General features: G+C 38.0%; 2 protein-coding genes across 3 annotated transcripts in view; one reads left to right on the top strand and one right to left on the bottom strand.

Moving 5' to 3' along the window:
- Positions 1-179: 179 nt before the first annotated feature.
- On the bottom strand, positions 180-15,500 carry UBA5 (ubiquitin like modifier activating enzyme 5). 2 transcript variants are annotated; one of them, XM_002926250.4, is made up of 12 exons: positions 14,897-15,500; positions 13,571-13,616; positions 13,369-13,458; positions 8,996-9,105; positions 8,035-8,121; positions 7,319-7,403; positions 6,462-6,566; positions 6,156-6,283; positions 4,312-4,447; positions 3,945-4,020; positions 3,698-3,804; positions 180-3,163 (listed from the first exon to the last, which is right to left on the bottom strand). In XM_002926250.4, the coding sequence occupies exons 1-12, from the start codon at positions 15,055-15,057 to the stop codon at positions 3,080-3,082; spliced, it is 1,215 nt and encodes a 404-aa protein (XP_002926296.4). In that variant the 5' UTR covers positions 15,058-15,500; the 3' UTR covers positions 180-3,079. The 2 variants fall into 2 exon arrangements, with proteins under 2 accessions (XP_002926296.4, XP_011231938.2); XM_011233636.3 differs by lacking the exon at positions 14,897-15,500 and having other exon boundaries at positions 13,374-13,458; positions 13,571-13,607.
- Positions 15,501-15,664: 164 nt separating this feature from the next.
- The window catches only part of ACAD11 (acyl-CoA dehydrogenase family member 11), a 96,949-nt gene continuing 88,734 nt past the window's right edge, over positions 15,665-23,879 (top strand). The window contains exons 1-3 of the mRNA XM_034661822.1: positions 15,665-15,997; positions 21,097-21,196; positions 23,470-23,595. Of these exons, the coding sequence (XP_034517713.1) occupies positions 15,849-15,997; positions 21,097-21,196; positions 23,470-23,595 (375 nt within the window). The 5' untranslated portion in view covers positions 15,665-15,848. The remainder of the gene's footprint in view (positions 15,998-21,096; positions 21,197-23,469; positions 23,596-23,879) is intronic.

A 23,879-nucleotide genomic window follows, 5' to 3' on the forward strand; every position in this document is an offset into this window, starting at 1 on the left:
GTTTGCCAGCTATGAAAGGCACAAAGTAATTAAAATTTAAAGCTTGATTATCTAGTAGTATAGTAATTTAATACATTATAAGTAGTATATTAAAAATTTAATGCCTTTAAAAACTCCTTATGAAATAATCTGAGATTAATATTCTTGAAGAACCCTGAAAAAGGGAAAAACCAGCAAAAGAATCACAGGCATATTTATTCTTTGTTCCCACAAAATTTGGACTTGAAAAACATTAAGTGGAAACATAATAGTATTCAAAGTGATTTATGGTAAAAATTACAGTTGGAGGTTGAGGACTCCATATATTTCATGAAATTTAAGTTTAAATATACTTTCAAAAGCTATACTTTGATCTTACTACTTATTGCACTACCAACTCAAATGTTATCATGTAAAATGTCTACTTAAAAAACTAAAACTAAGGGCACGTGGGTGGCTCAGTCAGTTAAGCATCTGCCTTCAGCTCAGGTCGTGATCTTGGAGTCCTGGGATGGAGACCTGCATCGGGCTCCCTGCTCAGCGGGGTCTGCTTCCCCCTCTTCCCCTCAACCCACTCTTGTTCTCTCGCACACGTGCGTGCACACACATGTGCACACTCTCTCAAATAAAATCTTAAAAAAAAGAAAAGCTGGGACAGACATCTCTTTGTATTTGAGGTTCTCAGAAGTATGTTCACACTGATACACACCTTTGCTATGAAAAAGGTAGCTTTCAGACAACTCAATTATATCTAAATTGGTAGGAACCAAATAATGGTAGTAATAATTTTCATTAATACTTTGCAGAAAGAGATATGTGGGGAAAAATGCAATTGGAGGGTTAATTTTTTAAAGATTTTATTTATTTGACAGAGATAGACAGCCAGCGAGAGAGGGAACACAAGCAGGGGGAGTGGGAGAGGAAGAAGCAGGCTCATAGCAGAGGAGCCCGATGTGGCTCGATCCCATAACGCCGGGATCACGCCCTGAGCCGAAGGCAGACACTTAACCGCTGTGCCACCCAGGTGCCCCAAAGCTTCTTTAATATTCTTAAATGGTTATTACCTTTTCGTGTTATCTCTGTTTGTAGGTATTCAAGGAGTATGTTTATGTGAGGAAACCTAGGATACGTATTTTTTTCACCACATAAAACATTTAAGTGGTACATAAATTAACTTCCCAATCACAATACGGAAGGGGTTCAAAGCTGAACGTACTGTTTTACTGTAATTTAAAGCCTTTGTGCTACAGCAATTTAGGGAGTGTGTTTCCTTCTTTCACATTAGAAACTATAGTATTTCTAAATATGGTCAAGCACTACAGGTTTATTTAGAATGTAAAACTCAGTGATGATTAATTTCTCATATTGACTATTATATACATTTTCATGGCATACAGACTGTCCAGAGAGCACTCCAGGTAGCAAAAGATACCTGTTACCAGATTTCTTTCTGGTAAAATCAACTATTTTTTAATGGAAAATATTAGACAAAGAAATCAGATAACTTAGGTAACAGTACAGTGTAAGACACCAGCAGTGTGCAATGCCATGTTAAGAACAGAACAAAGATGAGTGCTGGCTATTATACTTTATCAAACCATACAGTTTTTAAATTACAAGCAAAGCCGTCCCAAATCAGTGTACCTGATGTTCCAAAGGAATGGGGTTATTTTTCTTTTTTGAATTTCAAAACATCTTGAGTAACTAGAAAAAACTATTTTACAGATGAATTCACTAATTTTCTTTTAATGGCAAATAACCTACCAAGGCAACATAAATAAGTTTCAAGGCTACCATCCCCTTACTTTCCTGACCTTACTCTAAACAGAAGAATCACTATATGATTCTACAATCTCAAAGCAAATATACTGAACATATTTGGTATTTGGGACTTTCTGAAATCAGAACTTTATTTTACAAGTGAAAATTGCATTTTTCATTTTGTACTAATATTTCTTCCCTAGAGATACAATTTAGTCATTCATATCTTCAAAGTAAAAAAAGAAAAATCATCAAAATAGAAGATTAGCATAGCATAGTTACATCCTACTAATAATGGTTACACATGCATATTTTTTATTGGTCTCCAAACCACTGGGAATTTAACTAGGCTCTCTAAGCTTTCACTATTTGTATGCAACTTCAGAGAAAACCAGTTTATCAATTTATAATTTAGTGGTCATGATCAGAGTAAATGATGCTCTTCCAGTGAATAAATACATGTCAGTCATTACAGTGGTAATTTAGGTCTCCTTTATGCCAATACAGGACAATTATCTATCTAGAAAATCAAATTTAAATGAAGTACTCAGAAGGTGGCCCATATGATGGGTATAATCTAGATGATCTTAAACTAAATTTATTCCTTACTCCTCAGTAAAGTGCAGTGACTCCAGATATGTATTCTACAGATGCAAGGATTTCTTTTCCTTGGTCAATACAGAAATATAATTTGTACTTCCTGAAAGTACCTTTATTTGCTTATCCATGAAGAAAGCTTACTTTTATTTGCCTTTGTCTTGTTTTGAATATACAGGTTTACAAACTTTTTCCAATGACTACATGTTAGCTTGTATTTAGGTAACATTTGAGAGGATATTTTTTATTTTATAGATTATTTTAAATTCACTGTTGGCCAATAATAGTGGATAGTTTTTCTTGTAAAGAGGGATTCTAAATACAATGAGTAGATACCTGCTAGCTCTATCAATTGGTTGTACTTCCTGTCCTTTCCCTATATTTGAGAACCACATACTACTTTATTATCCATGGCCTCAGGCAACAGACCACAAAAGATTACTGAAAGGAGAACAAATATAGCATCATATTGGTCCTTTCTTCCCACCCCTCCCAAAAGGCCAAAGCATTTCAGTGGCTAAGTTTGTTTTCCTAATTAGAATGAAACAGGAGTTTTAGGAGTTACTGATTTAGTTGAAGGGAAAAAGCGACAAACAACACTATTTTCAAAAAGTGTAACAATTCTGTGAAGATTATGTATCAATTAATGCTGCCCTAAGCTTTGTCAGTTTTTAAATGATTTTTTTTAATTGCAAGGAAATAGGCTTAAACTCAGGAAATAAAATATAGGTCAGTCCATTATCTACATATTCTTCATCTTGGCCATAAGGTCTTCCAAGCTTTCACCAGAATCTTCCACAGTTACCTCAGCTACAGAATCTTCTTGCTATCAACAAATGAGGGAAACATAGTGAAAAAATAACCATATAAAATTTGTGATGCTTAGGAATATATATTCACTAAGTTTTAACCATGTTCAACTAGTTTACAAAGTAAATTTCAAGAAATATGCCTTCTAATTTTTAGAACAGACAAAATCCTTTACTTTCCCCACCAATCTTTTGATTTACAAGGCAGTAATTTCAATGTTCTTGAGATCTCTAGTGAGGTGGTATTTTTAAATGGCTAAATGCCCAATATACAAAAATGTTATCTTGACTTAATCAAAATCTACTCTATCTGATCCATTCATGAGTCAATAACACTATTTTAGGTCTGTGTTTTAAACAGTTTAAAAGGTACTATGCCTATTTCCACATTAACACTGAACACCTTCTCTCATACATCTTAATGCCTATAGTGTAAAATATCTAAAACAGTAAATACTGCATTGGCATGATAAAATAGGATGAAGAGGAAAGAAGATAAACATTTTCTCTTACATAACATTTACTTATGGTAAATCAGATTTTGGATGTACCTTTTTGGGAATTGTGTATGCCACTGTAATTCCTTCAGGTAAGTCCGGAACTGGACCTGAAGAATTTTTCAGTTCCTCTTCTGAAACCTCGGATACCAATTCAATACCTATAGAGTTAAATTTGATCTTGTAACAGTTTTCAAGAAACTTAATAAGCAATAATTACTCAAAATTTGTATAATTATAATTATATTCCCTCCCATAAGAGATCTGACACGGCCATTTCGATTTATGAAAGAATTCCTACCCCATTCATTGTCTTCATGTATTATCTCTTCCTCTTCTTGAACAGCCTCCTGTTTGGGCAGTGCTGCTACCTTTTTCTGTAGAAATCAAACAGTATCAAAGTGTTCTTACTCTCAGACCTCTGAAGCATTGAGCAAAAACTCAGACAGGCTTTTTATTTTACCAAAAGCAAGAAAGGACTTTGGAGAGATTTTTTTCATTTTTGAAGCATGGTGAATTTTTTACTAACATTTCCACCTTCGAGATACAATAAATAAAACTTTCAAAATCCAGAATCCATTTATCTTGTATTCCAAATCTAAATAACTGTTTTAAATTACTGTCCAAATAATATGACCTCTCATACATTCTGATGGATTGATGTATACCTTATATTCTTCCTGCTGCTTCCTGCAATTTCTGTCATCACACTGAGGATTTGGCTTCATGGACATAGTAGGAAAAAAATCCTGCATTGCATTATATCCAAGGTAAAAACTAACAGTACCAAAATTTAAGAGAAACCTAGAAAAACAAATCAAAGTACACTTAACAAAGAAATAAACCATAAAAGTATTAGAAGTAATTGAATTTTTAAAAAATGTTATTGAAGTACATAATGATTTTTTTAACAAAAGAATACTTTAAGTACTGATGTTAGATTAAAATGTGAAGACTCCCGAGATATGGTACTTAATCTAACTACTTTTTAAAAGTATTTATACACAACTTAAATTTTACAATCTTAAATGTACAGCTCAATGAACTTTTCCAGAAGTTTGCACCCATGTAATCACTACCAGATCAAAAACAGAACATTTTCAGTGTGCCATAAAGCTCCCTTGTGCTCCCAACCAGTCAAATCTAATTCCTTTTAGAAGCTTATATGAAGAGGGGGAAAAAAAATCACATAAAAATAAAAGGAAAAATATTTGCAGTGAATGTTAATATATAACAAGACAAAAAACTGACCAAATGATATGAAGCAGACAATTCACAGAAAAACAGAAGTGCTCACGCCTTTACATAAACAACTGAAAATTAAAATGAGACACCCATTTTTTTCACCCATCATATTAACAAAGATTAAGAAGTCTGATGATACCCAATGTTATCAACCAGTGTGGGTGAACCAGGTACTCCCTACTCTGTGATAGAAATGTGTATTTTTGAAGGAGAAATTTAGTACTATCTGTCAAATATTGTATAAACTCAGAAATTCCACTTCTAAAAATTCTTATCTATAAAAATCTACTGTACAAAAATACATGCAAGATGTTGTTTACAGCACTGTTATCATGCAAAAAAATCTGTAAGTAGCTTTAATGTCCATCAGTAAGGGGCTGGCTAAATCTGACACATCCTTAAAAGAACAGTTTATAAGCATGATCTCCTCCCCCCACCCTTTTGGTAGTATACTCTACAATGTTTTGTTTAGATAGGGCCTACTGAAGTTGTACAGTTTGTACAGTTGTGAAATTTTTTTATATGAACTAGCCCTATACAGTTGCCTTGAGATTTCTCATGTATGCTTTTTACAATTTTTTTGCTGGTAGCTGACAGTTCTGATATCAGGGTGCCTCTCTATATCATGCTGCAATTTGTTCTTATTACATTGGAGGGTTAGGAAACGTAACAAAGCTTACTAAAGTTGTAAAGTGAGGGAAAAAAAAATGGCCTGAGATAGAAAACACCTAAAGGGGTTCTGCTTTTAATAAAGTGTGAGTTGGTTCAAAAACCCTCTGACATTAATTTTAGCTGCAAAGAAATCCATGCACTTCTTTGTTGCTATAGTTTAGATGATGTGGTCGCTGGATTATGTGTTTTGGGATAGCAATTATCCTCATTAATGGTTAATCACATTCATATTATTTTTAGTTAGAATTAAATAAAGAAGTGTGTTTATGCCCTTTGGTCAAAACTGCAGAGATTTAAATCATTTGGTTAATACTTCAAATATAAATGCACCAGTACCACTGTACCATTTAACATGAGCTATTCCAAATACAGAGTAACGTGTATTTATATGCTTATATTTAAATTAGATATACTAAGATATGTATGTAAGTTAAAGTACATATATATTATATATATATTAACGTACATATATTTAAAATCAGATTTTTAAAAAACTAAATACTTAGCTGGTAATTCCAATATTTGAAATGCTTTATGAAATATATTTTTATCAAAAACAAAACAAGACTATTCAGAAAAATTAGCCCTTACTCACTTTAACACATTTTGTACTAGGATCCCAGCAACCACTCCCATAGTGGTAGGCAGGCTGGCTGCACAAACACCTTCTCGTTTTAGAGTCTTTTCATCAATATTTGCAGCAACTACAAGTGGTGGAGCACACTACATGAAAAAGGATGAAAGAAAATATATTTCAAAATAAAAGGAAAAAAGTATAACATGCTCAAAATAGTACTCCATCACATGCAAAGTTTGTTTTTCCTTTGAATATATTTTCAATACCCCTAGAAACTCTACTACTTACTGGTGAAAAAAATAAGCCAAAATGAATCATGCATACCGCAAAACAAGCAGATTCTCCAGGAATTATGAGCTGTATATGCCCTGAAACTGCATTTTCACTGACCCCAGACTCCATCCACGTTTGCCCAAGTTCATTACAAGCCTTGACAGAAACAGGTGAAAACATAAGAAAGAACATAAAAAGAAGTAATTTACTTTAAGTTCTTTTCATGAAAAATTGGGGTTTAACTAAATGGATTACCAAGGGTTTTTTAAATTTTTCTAAAGAGGAAAGTTATGAACAGTGAATTCCTTGGCAAATGCCATTCTATTTAAAAAGTAAACTGACAGCATTTCAGTAAGCAGTCAATAAACATCTATTTAATTAAATTGAGCCATTAGGCTTACTGGATTTCTTCTAAAGTAAAAATTCATTTTTCTAAAATAATTTCAGCAACAAAAAAACTGCAGAATCTTCTGAAAAACTGAAAACACAGTAATTCAAAGAATTTTATTTCTGAGAAACCAGGTTGGTAGGAAATTTATACATGTTTATATCTTAAAGTAACAAAAGTTAAAACCAATGCTGACAGAGAGTTAAGACATTTTAAGATTTTCATTTATTTTAAAAATTGTACATCAGAAGTATCTACTATTTTATAGTTTCCTCCAGTAGCGTAAGAGAGAATAGGATATTGAAACATAAGCCATACCAGCATGGCTAGACAGATCCCACAGCTATTAGAATAAATTTCAAAAGTAGGGTAAGAAATAATTAAAAATTAACAAAACACATTACATGAGGGTTTAAATGCAGAACTATACAAGAAAACAGATAAATCCATGAGTGTAACATCTTATACAATAGGAATACTTACTGTATTTATTGCCATCCTATACAATAGGAATACTTACTGTATTTATTGCCATCCGAGCTTCAAAATTGTCCACACAGCTAAGAACTAGATCAATAGGTTTTCCCTCTTCTAATCCACCATTACTAGGTAAAGAAAATAAATTTTATTTGGAAAAAAAAAAATCAGGACACAAAATACACTCTAATTAGACTGTATTTGTTCAGGCACACATTTATTCTTTCAGTAAATGTTTGAGTACAATTATGACATAGTATTTAATATTAAAGATCTAGTATGTATTGAGTAACTAATATGAGCATCAATGATACTACAGTACTTCGCCTGGAAGGCACAAGAAGTATAAAGTCTATTCGTAAAAGTTACCATTTCCCTATCAGCTTTCAGACTTTTATTCATGTTTCACTCCAAATGTAAATGTAATAAAAACTGAATATAATTCAATATCTCAGTGGTGTTACAACAGTCTGCAGAAAAGCACTTTCACATAAAAATATAACCTAGAACACAGAACTTATAATTGAGGATCTCTTGTTCTATCATTGTAACAGGGTTTTTGGTTTTTTGTTGTTACTGTTGTTTTTTGGACAATATTTACTTTTTACTGAGCTCCTAATACATAAAGATCACATAAAAATTAACTATTTTAAAAACAGAAATATATATCAAATCAACCAACCGAGTTAAACATCAAATTTTCTAATAATACTTGTTTGAGCTGGACACTGTGCAAAATATTCATAAATAAAATTTTACCTTATTCTATCCATGAAATGCTGAAAGTTTTCTACTGTGGTTATATTGTAGTTGTGTACCTCAAAAAGAACATCAGGATTAATGTTCCTAAGAGGGAAAAAGGGAATGTTTATTAAACTACTGGTAGGAATGCTAAGTGAAAGCAGGAAAAAGAGCTGAAAAAGATCATTTAACAGAGGTTAGAAAAATGGAATTCAAGCTATTCAAAGAAAATCCGAAGCCCTCTTCTACTTCCTTTGACCCACTTCAAGGACTACATTCAAAACATGTTGACTACAGGATTACAAAAATGTTCCCATCATGCATGTGGTCCAAATTAAGCTTTTATCACCTCTGTGAGCTATAGCCTAGCCTGACAAAAGAGCTTCTTTGTTCCTTATTTAATTCAGTGCAAGTATGTTTAAGGCCACAAAGAAACCCTTAGAGTAAGGTTGGCAAAGTAAGGCCCTTGGGCCAAATCTGACCTACCACCTGTTTTTATGAAGTCTGCAAGCTAAGAATGGTTTTTCCTTTTTCAAACGGTGGCAGAAAAGAACAATATTTCATAACAGGCTTAAATTACATGGAATTTAAACATCAGAAAGTTTTATTGGAGCACTGCCATGCTCATTCATTCTTCTATTGCCTATAGCTGTTATTGCACTACCACTACACAGCTGGGCAGTGTCATAGCTGGCCCTCAAAGCCTAAAATATTAACTATCTAGCCCGATCCAGAAAAAGGCTGCCAACCCCATTCCAAGAGGTAAGACAATTTATATAAGTAAAACCTGCATTTTTATGGAGAAAAACTATGCATTAACTTTTTTTTAAGATTTTATTTATTTATTTGAGAGCGAGCGAGCACACAAGAGGGAGAGGGTCAGAGGGAGAAGCAGACTGAGCCACCCAGGCATTAATTTATACAAAATACACAAACTAAGATTTCACTAAATATAGTCTTTAATTGTTATTCCATTTACCTCAAAGTATATTCTGCTGCTTGAACTTTACTTAATCCTGCTTGATGAGGCTGGAAGAAAAGTCTATTCATATTGGCCAGTTCCACCTTGTCATAGTCAAAGAGTAGCAACTAAAATGAAAATAGTGGTATTTTGATGAAAAACAGACCAAAATATAAACTAAAAATAAAAAAGAATAAATTAGTGGACTTCATTCACATTTGATGGGTTTAACAGTTTGACAGTAATAATATTAGCTATCTCTAAAACACTAGATACCATATATTAACTCATTTAATACTCGATAGGTATAAATGAGACAACTATGGCACAAATCCCAAAGCCACTCAGCTAATATACATGAAAATGGGATTCAAATTCAGGCATTCTGAACCCAGTATCTGCACCTGAACCATAACACTTACTGCCTCTCTAAATGATTCATTGAGAAATTAATGTTTATTCCATTTCATTCTAATCATTTACTAAAGGCCAAGAACACATTAGATAAATGAAATTTTAAAATCAGATAACAAATGTCATAACTTAAAATTATAGTATAACATGACTCCTTTTGTGACTCTGACATCATTCTTAACCCATGGCTAAAATATCACCCCAAACAGAATTACTAACCAGTAAGTTAACTGTTGTTTCCTTCTATATATTTAGGCATAACAGCATTTCTCACACTCACACATTCATAAACCTTTCTAAAGATCCCATTTCTTATCAGTAAGAAATTATCAGGTTGCACTCAAGTATTTCCAAGGTCCCTTCCATCATCTAAAATTCTATGACTTTGTAACACAATTCTTAGCATCCTAGATTTAAAAATAAAAACAAAAATGGAGGAAAAAGCCAGGGCAGAGCGAGCACAGAGGCAAAGGCTACAGCAGTAGTTGCCAGGGGCTGTGGCTTGTGGTGCACCATCCTGTGCACAGCTAAAATTATTTAAAAAAAAAAAAAAAGAAGAAGGTGGGGATCTTATTAACAACAATAACAAAATTAACCCAACCTAGAGAACACCTAGGTAACCCTTAATATCTTGCTAGAAAATACATCACCCCTGTCTGCCCTCTATGATAATTTTCTGACTCAACTTAAAACAAAATATAGTTTATTTCAGCTCACTAGACAGTACTTACTAGGTCAGGCCAAGAATTAAATTTGAGTCTTCAGCCTCATAGCTGGTTTATAAGTTAAGGAAATCTCAAATTTGGGGATAGGAGGTATGAGTTGTAGCTCTGTCACTAATTAGCTCTGATCATGGGTAAGTCACTCACTTTTTAGACCTGTATCTTCATCTGTAAAATAAAGCAGCTAATCTAGATCTGGTGATCCAGGCCACGGCAAAAGGGATAAAAGGCTCTGTCTGAGTCTCCAATCTTACACTTTCCTATTTAACCGTGAATTAGCTGCTTCTTTATCTGTTTTACATAATGAAGAGTTCTGAAACTTACCTATGTAGATCCTTAACTTACAAACTTGAATGCACACTGGAATCACTAGGAGAGTTTTAAATAATACTGATGTCTGGGTACCATCCCCAAAGACTGATTCTACTCCATTTTGGGTATCAAAAATTTTTTGAACTTCCCAGGTGATTCTAATTACAGCAATATCTGATAACCACTGTTATACAGCCTTGCTACTCAAAATGCCGCCTGGGCTAGCAGCATCAGTATCACCAGGAGCTTGTCAGAAATATAGGAGCACTCTCCCAACTTTAATATGCATATGAATCACCTGGAGTTTTGTTAAAATACAGATTTTTTTTTTTTTTAAGAAGAGGGAACCCTAAGTTTGTTTCTCAGAGTCCATTTAGGGTTCCCTCTTCTTAAAAAAAAAAAAAAAAAAAGAATCTGTAACAAACTGAGGGCTTTCAGAGGGGAGGGGGGTGGGGGAATGGGATAGGCTGGTGATGGGTAGTAAGGAGGGCACGTATTGCATGGTGCACTGGGTGTTATACACAAGTAATGAATCATCGAACTTTACATCAAAAACCAGGGATGTACTGTATGGTGACTAACAGAATATCATAAAAAAACATTAAAAAAAATAAATAAATAAAATTAAAAAAAAGAAGAGGGAACCCTAGCCAACCCTATCCATACCCAGGCAGTGGGTCACCACTCCTTTTCTGAAAGCACTTTTTTTTTTTTTAAAGATTTTATTTATTTATTTATTTGACAGAGACAGCCAGCGAGAGAGGGAACACAAGCAGGGAGTGGGAGAGGAAGAAGCAGGCTCCTAGCAGAGGAGCCTGATGTGGGGCTTGATCCCAGAACGCCGGGATCACGCCCTTAGCCAAAGGCAGACGCTTAACGACTGCGCCACCCAGGCGCCCCAAAATACAGATTCTTAATTCAGCATGTCTGGGGTGGGGCCTGAGAGTATTCATTTCTAACAAGCTCCCAGGTAATGCTGATGATACTACTTTGGGCATCAGACTGAGTAACAACAATCCAGAAGTTCTTAAAAATCCCCCCAGAACATCAGAATCACCAGGGAATTTAATACAAATCCAGATTCGTAGGTCCACTCGAAACCTAAAGAATCAAAATCACTGGGTAGGCTCTGGCAATCTATGTTTTAAGAAGCCTTCCAAGTGATTCTGAAGCACACTCAAACCGAGTCATAATCTCCATGATCTCTACTATCCTAGGTCAATAAGCCATGGTTCTTATGTGAACTCTAAGCAATTGTTGGCTGGTTTTTATAAACTCCTTGAAACACTTTAAAATGTTAATAAACATTTTTAGTATTTTTGTGTTGCCTTTTCTATATGGATACATGACTGCCAACTTTGAAACCACTTTAAGAATTTGGGGCATGGGGGCACCTGACTGGCTCAGTCGGTTAAGTGTCCAACTCTTGATTTCAGCTCAGATCATGATCTTAGGGTCCTGAGATCAAGCCCCATATTGGGCTCTGTGCTCAGGGCAGAGTCCACTTGTCTGCCCCCTCCACCCCCGCAGCTTGCTCATACATGCACTCTTGCACTCACTCTCAAATACATAAATCTTTAAAAAAAAAAAAAAAAAGGAATTTGGGGCATGAGACAGACCAACACATTAAAAAGCACCAATAAACTTTGTGGGAAAAATGCTTGCTCTGTCAAAATGACAAATTAAAGAGGGGGAAATCAATTGTGGAAAGTGTTGGTATTCAACCACTAGGAATCTAACATCATGGACTTTAGCTTTATAAATCTGAGACTGGTATAAGGTTATCTCTCCTTCCTACTCACAACCTAAATCAGTTTTAGAAAAAAAAGTGGGGGAAAAAAGTATAGGTTAAAAAAAAATCTAGAACATTCTCCGTTTCAATTTTAAGAGGAAGAAGGGTGGGGGCACTTGGGTGGCTCAATCGTTAAGCATCTGCCTTCAGCTTAGGGCATGATCCCGGAGTCTTGGGATTGAGCCCCACATCATGCTCCTCCGCTGGGAGCCTGCTTCTTCCTCTCCCATTCCCCCTGCTTGTGTTCCCTTTCTCGCTGGCTGTCTGTCAAATAAATTAAAATCTTAAAAAAAAAAAAAAAAAAAAAGAGGAAGGGTATTTATTTTCTAACTAGAAGTTTGTATCTCTTAATCCTCCTCACCTATCTCACCCATCTTCCCACCCACCTCCCCCCCTCTGGCAACCACCAGTTTGTTTTCTGTAGTTAAGTCTGTTTTTTTGTTTGTTCATTTGTTTTGTTTTTTAGATCCCATATAAGTGAAATCATGTAGTATTTGTGTTTCTCTTATTTCACTTAGCATAATACCCTCTGGATCATCCATGTTGTCATGAATGGCAAGATTTTATTCTTAATGTTGAGCACAGCATAGGAAATATAGTCAACGATATTGTAATAATGTTGTATGGTGACAAGTGGTGACTACTTATGAACCCTGAATAATGTACAGAACTGTTCAATCACCCACTGTGTTGCAAACCTGAAACTAATACTGTATGTCAACTACAATAAATTTTAAAAAAATATAGGGCCACTATTCTTTGGGAAAAAACAAAAGGTACATGCTTTCTAGTTCATCTTGTATAATGCATGTTTTTAAAATGTTTGTTAGATGCCTGTGTTTCATACACTATCAATTTAACAGCCTTCTCTCTTAAGCTTCTGTATCTAAAACATTTAAGTCCCAATTGTAATATATATTATCCCAAACACAAAACTCCTGAAATTGGATATTCCTTGTTTTATTAGCATTAATATCAGCTTCCATTTGGGTGGGGTTGTCTCTTAACTTCTGTGGGTAAAAAGAACAATATGAATAAAGACACCCCAAATCAATAAACCATTAGTAATGAGAAAAATCCCTAATTTATACCTGATTTACTCCAGAAGTGAGTAGCTTCCCTATATGACAGGCAAAGAGAAATGTTTTTACCTTACCAATGCCACATCTTGTCAGCATTTCAGCAGTCACACTACCAACTCCACCAACACCTACTATTGCTACAGCAAAGGTTCGGATTTTCTGTGAAAAGCAAAATTATATATTTGCCGGTTAACTTTTCATCAAAAATGTTGTCAGAAATTATTTTCATTTATTAAAATCATCTTCAAAACCTTGGAAAGGTTTACCATACCTCATAGTCGCTTACAATTCCCATTCGTTTCAAAGCCATCAGGCGGCTTAAAACAAAGAAAAAATGTTTTAAAGCTTACAATTTTAATTGTGATATAGGTAAACACACATCATCGCAGAAAAACTCAATCACTACTGATGCTTTAAAATAATCTTTCAGCTGGCTTTTTACCAGATGAAATTAAGTCACCTGGGCAGCTTTAAAAACAATGAATGCCCTTCCACGTGTAGGCTGTGCAACAAGGTATTTTTTTAAATGCTCCTCAGATAGTCTAATGGACAGCCACAATTGAAAACAACTGACTTAAATGTTAAGTGTCCAGGTGAGACAGGTTAAAGTGAAATTTCAACATTTTTCTGTGTTTTCTTAGCATAGGTAAATATTTATGTTTAACACCCAGATTTAATGTTTAACATCAGTTGTCTCTGCCCATAATGGATGGATGATGTCTACTGTTAGTAAGCACCTACTGTTAAGTTTTTAATGTATACATTTAAACCTATACACATACACATAAAATTCCCATTCATTTACACTTTAAAGAGTCAAATAGCTCTACCATGCTTGCTAGGAAATTCTACAGGCTTCTGGCCCCGACCCCCTTTTCCTCTTCCTCATTTTCAACTGTTCCTAACAAATCTCTAAATCGTTTGCCAACATTGTTACTTCTGGATTTTCAGTTTTAGGTATTATCTAAAGATTTCACTGGTACCATTGGTCCCTACTACACACAAATATTTCCTGTAACCACGGGAAATCCAACTAAGGGCTAGGATTTGAATCCAATCGGTCTGGCTCGAGAGTCCTTACTCTTATAACCAAGGCACTATATTCAGCCAGCTGAAAGGCCGAGTTGACAGGACTGGTAAAGTCGAATAGCTTTAAAGCTAAAACTAATCCCGCTCCGCCCACCACGTCCCCAATTTTGAAATGCTGAGAAGCCTTTACGAAACTCGAAGTTTAATGCTTAATGGGTTTTACATTTCATGTCATCTTCTGAAAGTTATTACTATCAGCTTTATACAGAACGAGGTAGACTAACAGAGGCAGGGGAATTAGGAAATCGGACGCGTATCCCCAGCATGCCAGGAGCAGAACCATATGGCTGATTCATTTCGGTTTTGGGGTGGGTGTGTGTTTTGAGAGGAAGACTACCTTTCCACCACTACTAAGAGTTGGCCTTGCGCGTTTGGGAGCAGGACCCCAGCACAAGAAGAGGGGGCTGAGAGGCCGTGTGAGCTGAACAGGAAGGGAGAGCCTCATTCCTGACCGCTCGCAGACCTTGACCTCACCCCCTGCCCGCCTCCGACCCTCAACGCAGGTCACCTGTAGGGGTTGGAGTCCACCACCTCCGGGCTCATCTTCTCGATGCGGACCCGGCCCCCTCCTCCGTCGCCGCCCCCCACGGCCCGCCGACTTCTCTCCTGTGCCAGTTCCCGCTCCAGCTCCTCTACCCGCTGCTGCAGCCGCTCCACAGACTGGGCCATGGTTGGGACCCCGGCCGCCAACGCTCCCAGCCCCGGTCTTCGCCGCCGCCGCCCCACGCTGCCAAGCCTGCTGGCCCCGCCAGGGGTAGGTGAGGAGGCACGTAGCCGCCGCCTTCCCAGCCCAGAACCCTGGGGAAGTGCTCCTAGCGCCGCAGAGAAGACACGTCGCCGCCGCTCCCGCGGGCTTCCCACGGTGCCGCTTCCGGTACGTTGCAGTCATCGCTCCCCCTCAGGTAAAACAAAACAAAACAGAACCACAACGCCCCTCTTAGCGTCCTTCTTCGCCGGGTCCTACGAGACCAGGCCACAGCAGGGGCGGGGGTCCTTAGCGTCCAAAGCCCGCGGCCTGCGATATTGCCTTTCCAGCCCCGCGGCTAGAAGAAACACCGGGATCTTTTATTCCTAGGCTCAAGGTCCTGACGGACCCTTTTCTGCACCGGACTCTGTAGGTCTTACGGCTGACGGTGCATTAAATCTGGGGTGCAAAAGGCCTTTTCGTTCTTAATTGCCTGTAGCGACTAAAAAGGCTTTGCCTTCTTTAAGATTGCGGCCTCCGAAATGAAAATTTTTCACATGCGAGCGCGCGGAGGTCCTCCGGCACATTCGGTCTAGAGCCTAAGTCACCAGATTCAGGGCAGTGTGATTGGCTGGAGCGGCAGGGTCATCTCCGCCCCGACGCGACCGGGCCTCGCCCCCTGGCGGTGGAGTTGTACTCTCGGCCACCCGCGGACCCTGAACGCGGGAGACCTGTGGATTCTGCGTCTCTGAGGCCTGCAGCGGCAGCCGCAGCCATGGAGGCCGGTGCTTCCCCTGAGCCCGACACAGCCGAAGTGCTGCCCCAGCATAAGTTCGACAGCGGGTCCCTAGAGGCCTATCTAAACCAGCACTTGCCCGGCTTTGGGGCCGAGCCCGAGGCCAAGCTGACCGTTACCCAGTACAGGTATCGACCCGGTCTTCTCCAGCAGAAACAAATCTGCGCATTGGCCTTTTCTTCCTTTGGCTCTGGGTGGGGTCGCAATTCCCCCCATCCCGGCTTCTTCACTGACGCACTCTGCAGGTGGGAGCTGCGGTCTGCGGTCCCCTGCGTTTCATTCTGGGTATTTCCAATTCGAGGACAATAATGGAAGCACCACAACATTCACGATTCCAATTATAAGAAGGAATCTTGTTAAAGGATGCAATTGTGTACCTGGAGGATTCACTGAGGCAATTAAGGTTAAAAGTTCTGTGGAATATAAAGAGGTCTTTCAACTTTTGTTCTGTAACCTGTAGACCTTTATTTCTGAGAAACAGATGTAGTTCCGTTTAATTGGCCGTGTTCTAGGAGAGTGAGTTCATGGCGCTAGCTGGGGGAATCTGAACTCTAATCCTAGATCTTCCACTTAGTAAATCACGCCATCACTTTGGGCTTTAGTTCGTTTTGAAGTGAGGGAATGGAACTGAATGACGATCCTGAGAGTACTATTGCCCACCATGAATCTGGCTCTGGTCTGTTTTATAATAGAAAACAAATTTTAAAAATTTTATTCAAAAGATAGTATTTTGATAAACACAGCTATAGAAACAATCTTGGCTTTCAGGAATTTCCATCTGCCACTTAACGACTGGGAATTTAAATGTTCCATAAACTCCCTGAGACTAGTTTCCTAATCTGTAATACGAACCTACTCCTTTTGATAATTAATGATGCAATAATAGGTGTAAGCTCTCAAACATTGTTTACAACACAAGGCTTCTAGGCCAGAAACCTAAGCTGTTTTTAATTCCACCTTCAGCGTCCACTATCTATTGGGACATGGTGACTTTTAATTCTACCACAAAACTCTCTGATCAATCTTCTTTACCCCTATTTTTATTTTCACATAAATCAGTAGTCAAGGAATACAAATGCCGGGGCGCCTGGGTGGCACAGCGGTTAAGCGTCTGCCTTCGGCTCAGGGCGTGATCCCCGCGTTGTGGGATCGAGCCCCACATCAGGGCTCCTCCGCTATAAGCCTGCTTCTTCCTCTCCCACTCCCCCTGCTTGTGTTCCCTCTCTCGCTGGCTGTCTCTATCTCTGCCAAATAAATAAATAAAATCTTTTATTAAAAAAAAAAAAGGAATACAAATGCCAGTGGTAACTGTTAGGATGTTTCTTTCTCCAGCTACATTCAGCTATGTGAGTGCAGGCAAGGAGTTGGATTTAAGCCAGAATGGGGAAAGCCAAGCAAATAACATGGTGGGGGGCAAGTGTATTAAAGATGCATTCAAGAGGGTAGTTATGTAATTGGCCATCAAAATTAAGTGAGTTCAGAAAGGATGGGGGGAGGAGGCTGAAGGATGGTGAACAATAGTATGATCAATGGATGATAGATCCCAGGATTGAGGGATTGTTGGAATCAATGTACCAGTGGGAGTGGGTGGAAAGATGGATTATGGTCAGAGATAGAAATGCTTAACGAGGATTATGCAGTGCCTGAGTTGTTCATGTTTAAAATGTGTCCCCTAGAGTGGGTGACTAAAGTACTGTAACGGAAAATATCACTGGAGTAGAAGAATTCAGGGGACTGACAGGCCTGAGTGTTAGAATGAACATCTGAGTGGATTTTGAAATAATGAGGATAGGAGTAGTGTAAATAAGAGCAATAGTAAGTCAATAGGCAATGAGGAAGAGTGATTGCAAGAGAGGGAGTAGTTGGTTGCAACAGGGAAGGCAAAGAGTTTGCAAGTAGCAGTGAGTATCAGGAAAGACATAAACTCCGTCTCCAGCCCCACTAGATGACTGATGCCGGTGGGGCGGGGGGCGGTGCTGAAAATCTACCACTTGAGAGGCCTACAAAGGAAAGAGGGTCCTCACAGAACATTCAGGTTTTAGTTAGAGCAAGGAGATGAAGGGTCCCTTCAGAGAAGAGAGTGAAGCTGCATGTGATTATGCTGAAAGACAATGAGTTCCAGGGGTACAAAGGAAAGATATCTCCAGCTCTTTCTGCTAATGTTAAATTCTTCCTTCTCGGTAATTTGATTCTTCACCAGCCATTTGATAATTCCATTGTATCTGCCAAGAATCTTCTGTTTGGCTTCATCTTTGTTTCTGCTTTGATGTGTCTCATCTTCCACCATGGCCTTACTGTTGAACACATAGGATCAGAGCATGTTTGTAGGGGATATTTTGCCTCTCTGCTTCTCATCTCCAGCTTTATACTTTTAAGCCTTTTGGACCATATACTCAATGTTTTCCATGCTCAAATACCGTGATGTTGGTCCTTTAATCTTCTCTTTTCTTGATCTCTTATCTAGAGAAAATACATTTGAGATGCTGTTATCTATATCAAAAGTTACTTCAATTTGTACAAATCTAAAGGGTACAGGAGGAATGTCTGTAAGTTCAAACTTGCCAAACTGGTTGTGATCTTTCATCTTTGCTCACTCAATTTCATAGAGTGGATAGTGAAGGTCTAAGTTCACTTGGAATGAACTGTGTATCGCACTTAACCAGAATAGTCATGACTTCATGAGTGGTTTCAATACCAAAATAGTGATTTCAGTATTACTAGGAAAAGAAATGACATCAAAGAGCAGTGAATCCTGAGTATTTTCAGATTTATGTCTGGACAAGGGACACAATGGCTGCCTACATAGCTGCAAACATAAGTAACACCCTTATCAGGACTGATGCTTTTTTCCAATTTATTGCTGTTGAAAAAAAAATGCTGTAGGCATTTCTAAGTTTCTGAAGCTTGGAGATACAGCTAAAACCACCCACGAGGATGACCTCACATGCCTGAGACTTCTCTAGCAAGTTGTGAAGAAAGGGTTAAAAACCTTTTCTTCTCTATGGACAAATTAACTTTCTAGCTCAGTTACTTTAGTAACTTGGTAAAGGTGGCATGTGAGCTGTGTTTCTAGGCAACATTACTTCTGGTAGAAATAGTATCTAATTGATAAACCATATCTGAACTGGAAGGCCTGGAAATAAACTGTAAGTATCTGGTGGGATACTCTGGGCTTCCCTAAGTGTAGCAAGTTCTTGCAACTGCTCTTGTTCCTTATTAGGATGCTGGGAGCTATGTCCAGAAGATTATTACTAGAGGCAATGGCTCTTGTGGAACACGAGGCTTCTAAGCCAGGTTGGCACCCACCCTTATATGTGGTCTCATCTCTTAGAACCTGAGCTATCACCAAAGGGACACAGGGGTCACAGAGTAGATGCTAGAATGCTGCATGGATTACTGGGATGCTTCCACCGTAGAAGTTCATCTGATGCTACCCTGCTGGAATACCATGTTTCCTGATTTCATATGCTTCCAAGTGGACCAATACAGAGGGTAGCCTGTTAGGGTTTTGTGAGGTTGATCATCTAATCAAAGTCTTCTCCAACCAAGTGAGTTTCCCTAACTGCACACTTAAATGCAAAGATTTCATCTTTGTGAATTAAGGTTTGACAAATGTGCACCTCTTTGGTTACAGATCAACATAATTCTTCAAGCACCATGTCTTGTCTAAGTCCTAAACAATAATTATGGCTGTTGGCTTATTGATGATTCTTATGGTATACTATCGGTGGTTTCTAGACTACATGGCAGCCTGATGCTTAGAGTGTTTAAATTTAGCTGTTACTATGTTCAGTGTTGGTGGTGATCTTCCCAAGGTGGGCTTTTGCATTTTGGGGGTGTCTTTTTAGAACCATGGTAGATATGTATACAGGGAAGAAGCTTTTAGTTTGGTGAGATTTTTTTTAAGAGAAATATGTATTTTTTTAAAAAAATGTTCTATTTATAGTGACATTGGGATTTTTGGGAATAAAATTTATCTTACATAAAATTTAAGATTTGAATTATTTTAAAGTGTACAGTTTAGGTGCACCTGGGTGACTCAATCGGTTAAGCGTCTGCCTTTGTCTCAGGTCATGATCCCGGGGTCTTGGGAACAAGCCCCACGGTGGGCTCTCTGCTTAGCAGGGAGCCTACTTCTCCCCCTCCGTTTGCCTGCTGCTCCGCCTGGTTGTGCTCTCTCTCTCTCTCAAATGAATAAATAAAAGTCTTTAATATAAAAATAAAAAAATAAAGTGTGTAGTTTAGTGGGTTTTAGTATATTCACAATGTTGTGCAACCAGCACCTCTATCTAAATCCAGAACATTTCTGTAACCCCCCCCCCAAAAAAAAACCCTTACCTCACAATTTTCCCCTTCTCCCATCCCTTAGCAGCCACTAAACCATTTTCTTTCGCTATGGATTTACATACTCTGAACATTTCATAGAAGTGGAATCATGTAATATGTGGCCTTTTGTGACTGGGCTTTTTCACTTAGCACCAGGTTTTCAAAGTCCATCCATGTTGCAGCACGTATCAGGTATTGATTCTCTTCATTATTTAGTTAAGACCTCTCTTTCATGCTTTTGGAGTCTTCAAAGGCTGGGTAATTCTAAACTGGCCATATTGTAAATGAAGGTGCAAATTGAATAGCTTTGATATCTGGAGTGTATTTTTAGTTCATGTGAGAATTTCTGCTCACCTGTCAGGGAAAGCCAGTGCCCTGGTATGTGTGAGTTACTTGGGGCACTGTTGTACTTCCCTGGCCCGGGTGTTCACCCTGGGACCTTGCTTACTGCAACTCCCACTCTGGAGAGCTGCACTTGTGTACTAGCCTTGATGAAGCATCTGGGGGTTATATCTCCAACAGCAGATGAGGGGCACTAACCCAGCTATCCCACCATCCTTTAATTAGTTTTGTGACTAATACAATCTCTTCTCCCAGCCTTTATTTACTTAGATCTAGGCATTGTTCTGGGCATACTTCTGATACAACTCATGATTTGCAGGCCGGGAGTGAGGTCCTCTCTTCTACCTATGTGGGTTATAGATTGTCCATCTGCCACTGTGGTATCATCTGCTTTATATCATCCAAAAACTAACGTTTTGAGCTGCTGGCAGCACCCCTCTTGGTTTCCCAGCACTGAAATTGATAATATTTTTATTTTGTGTTTCTTTTGACATTTCAGTAGGATTTGGGGAAGGAGGAAAATATCTTTGTAATTGACCTTTTCTCTATTCTTATCTAGATCAGGACAGTCCAATCCAACCTTTCATCTCCGGAAGGGCTTTCGAGCATATGTACTCAGAAAAAAACCACCTGGTTCACTTCTTCCTAAAGCACATAAGGTATGGTGTACAAAAGCAATAATTCTTTGTTGACAAATAAATGTTTTTTATATACAGAAAAAAATTTTTAATTGCTTTTTAAAGTCATCTTATTATTAAATAATAGATAATGTATTTTATTTCTTAGATAAAAATTTCACTTGGATTGTATCCCTTGTTATTTTTAGGTCATTAATCTTGAGCAATTAGTCTTCTTGTGGATTTGATCCCTTCCTTACAATTGGCTAGATGTGCAGTCATCTAGTGAATATTTTCAGTGCTGCTCATTTATAGATGTTTGTACTTTGGTTACATATTTTAATTATGTTTTAAAAATTATAACAATATCTATTCACTGAAGTATCTTAATACATTTGCTCTGACAATCCACTGATCTTTTGCTAATAAAAGGAAATATTTGAATAATCATTTTATAGTATTCTCTAAATATCAGGCTGAGTGAGAATTAAAAAAGATTTGTTAAAAATCGAGTCTGTTTTCAGAAAATAGCTATTATCTGTAGAATTTTAGAGATGAAAACAGGAGAGAACAGAAATCAAAGTCCTAGAGAACATTAAAAGCACTGTGCATATTTAGGGTATTATTGTAACCATGTCTAATAGGTATTTCCCAGTCCCAGCTGACTGGGTTAGTGCTTTTGAAGGACAGGCTTAAGATTACAGGAATGGAAAAATGCATACTCTGACTTTCTTGGTTCCGTATGCAAGAAACTTGAAGTAACTTGAATGCTTAAGATTAAAGTTGGGTAACTTCTATTAGGTCTCAACTTGGTAAGGCTGAAGGAGAATCCCCACTTATGCCCAGAAATTTATGCCCCAATAAACAGCTTTCTTTGTCTCTCTTCTTGATAGCATTCTACCAGAAGACATCAGAAAATAATGTAATGCTTTCAGCCCAACAATCTGGCTTAGTTGGTTTCAACTCCCTTCATTTTTTCTACGCCTGCACTGAAAAAAACAATGTTCTCACACTGCTATCCACTTCATGACTCCCTATCCCTTTTGTCCTTACACCACCCACCCCACCCCCAGCACCAGAGTGATTACAAACAGTCCTTTCATAACCTTTGGTTCCACTGCCTTCTCTCACCTTGGTCATGGGTTTAGTCATGTCCTTGCTCTAGTTAATCTTTATTAACTGCTGCTTTGTCCCTGCTGTCAAAGTGCATGGTTTCTCCTCCTTAGAAGTGATCTGTCACCGGGGCGCCTGGGTGGTGTGCAGTCAGTTAAGCATCAGGCTCTTGGTTTCGGCTCAGGTTCTGAGATCAAGCCCGGGGATGAGTCCCCTGTCAGGTTCTGTGCTCTGAGCTCAGCAAGGAGTCTGCTTAAGAATCTCCCTTTCCCTCTGCTTCTCCCCCGCCCCATCTAAAATAAATAAATTTTAAAAAAAGAGGGGGGAAGTGATCCATCACCAGGGAGTCTGGAACAGATGAGTCAGCATCACAGCTCTGCTATAAGCTGTGTCCTCAGGTCCTGAGTGATAGGCCCATATATCTGTCCTGGTTGAGGAGGCCCTTCCGTCTTATTTGGGTTCCTGCTTCAGTATTAGCTTGCATCTCATTGCCTCCTTTCCCCATGGTTATCCTGAGCTCCATGGTAGCCTTGGGTACCAGGAAGGATTCCCCTCCCCCTGCTTTAGAAACAAGTACCTCTTTTCATCTCCAGAAGGACCTAGTGGTTTTTCCCTTCTACCAGCACTCATTGCCTTCCCCCAGCACTCTGTAGCTGACTGTGCTCAGAGCATTAGAATAGAGACTTGCCTGAGCCCCCTTGGGAGTTATGAGAGAGAAAGAATGAGCAAGAGTAAGCCAATGAGCAAGCAAGGAACGGCTGAGAACAAAGAGATGTTTTTATGATAATCTGAAATAGTGTGGTCAGAAACTGTTGCCTTCATATTAATAAAGCTAAGAGTATGCCCCATGCATGTGCCTATCCTTTAGCCTAATTATCACGGTATTTTTAGTGCTGGCCTAATTTATAATTGTAATAATTACACTAAGACTACTTTTAAGGAAACTATTGTCCTCTAGGTCGTTTGTTGATACTGTTTCAAAATTTATTTCTAGCCTTAATGTAAGCTCAAAAGAGTTATTATGTGTCTGTACTTCTGGGGAGCCTACCTGGCTCAGTTGGAAGAGCATGCAACTGTTGATCTTGGGGTCATGAGTCTGAGCCCCATGTTGGGTATAGAGATTACTAAAAAATAATTAAATTTTTTTAAAAACTTAAAAATTTTTGTGTTTCTGATTTTTAATAATCCATCATCCTATTTAGGTTGATAGAGAATTTAAAGTCCAGAAAGCTTTGTTTTCAGTTGGATTCCCCGTTCCCAAGCCTTTATTGTACTGCAGTGATCCTTCTGTCATTGGAACAGAATTTTACGTGATGGACCATGTGCAGGTAAATTAACACTTAATCTTACTTTATTGTTATTTTTATTTTTAATTATGAAATTAAAAATATGAAATTAGATGTTAATAAATGATAGTTTATTAATTAACATTTAGGTAATTTGTTGCAAGGGCTTAAACTTTTGTTTTAATATGAGCACGGGCAATATGGGAGGGATGAAATAGAGTAGGAACAAATTTAGTAACTAGGGCTGTTAACTTATTCTTAAATTTTCCTCTAGGTGGCAATAAAGAGCTATATGTAATGGCAATAACCAAACCTTCCAGATGGTA

The sequence above is a fragment of the Ailuropoda melanoleuca genome, chromosome 6, assembly GCF_002007445.2.
Source record: "Ailuropoda melanoleuca isolate Jingjing chromosome 6, ASM200744v2, whole genome shotgun sequence".
In the NCBI taxonomy this organism is placed as follows: domain Eukaryota; kingdom Metazoa; phylum Chordata; class Mammalia; order Carnivora; family Ursidae; genus Ailuropoda; species Ailuropoda melanoleuca.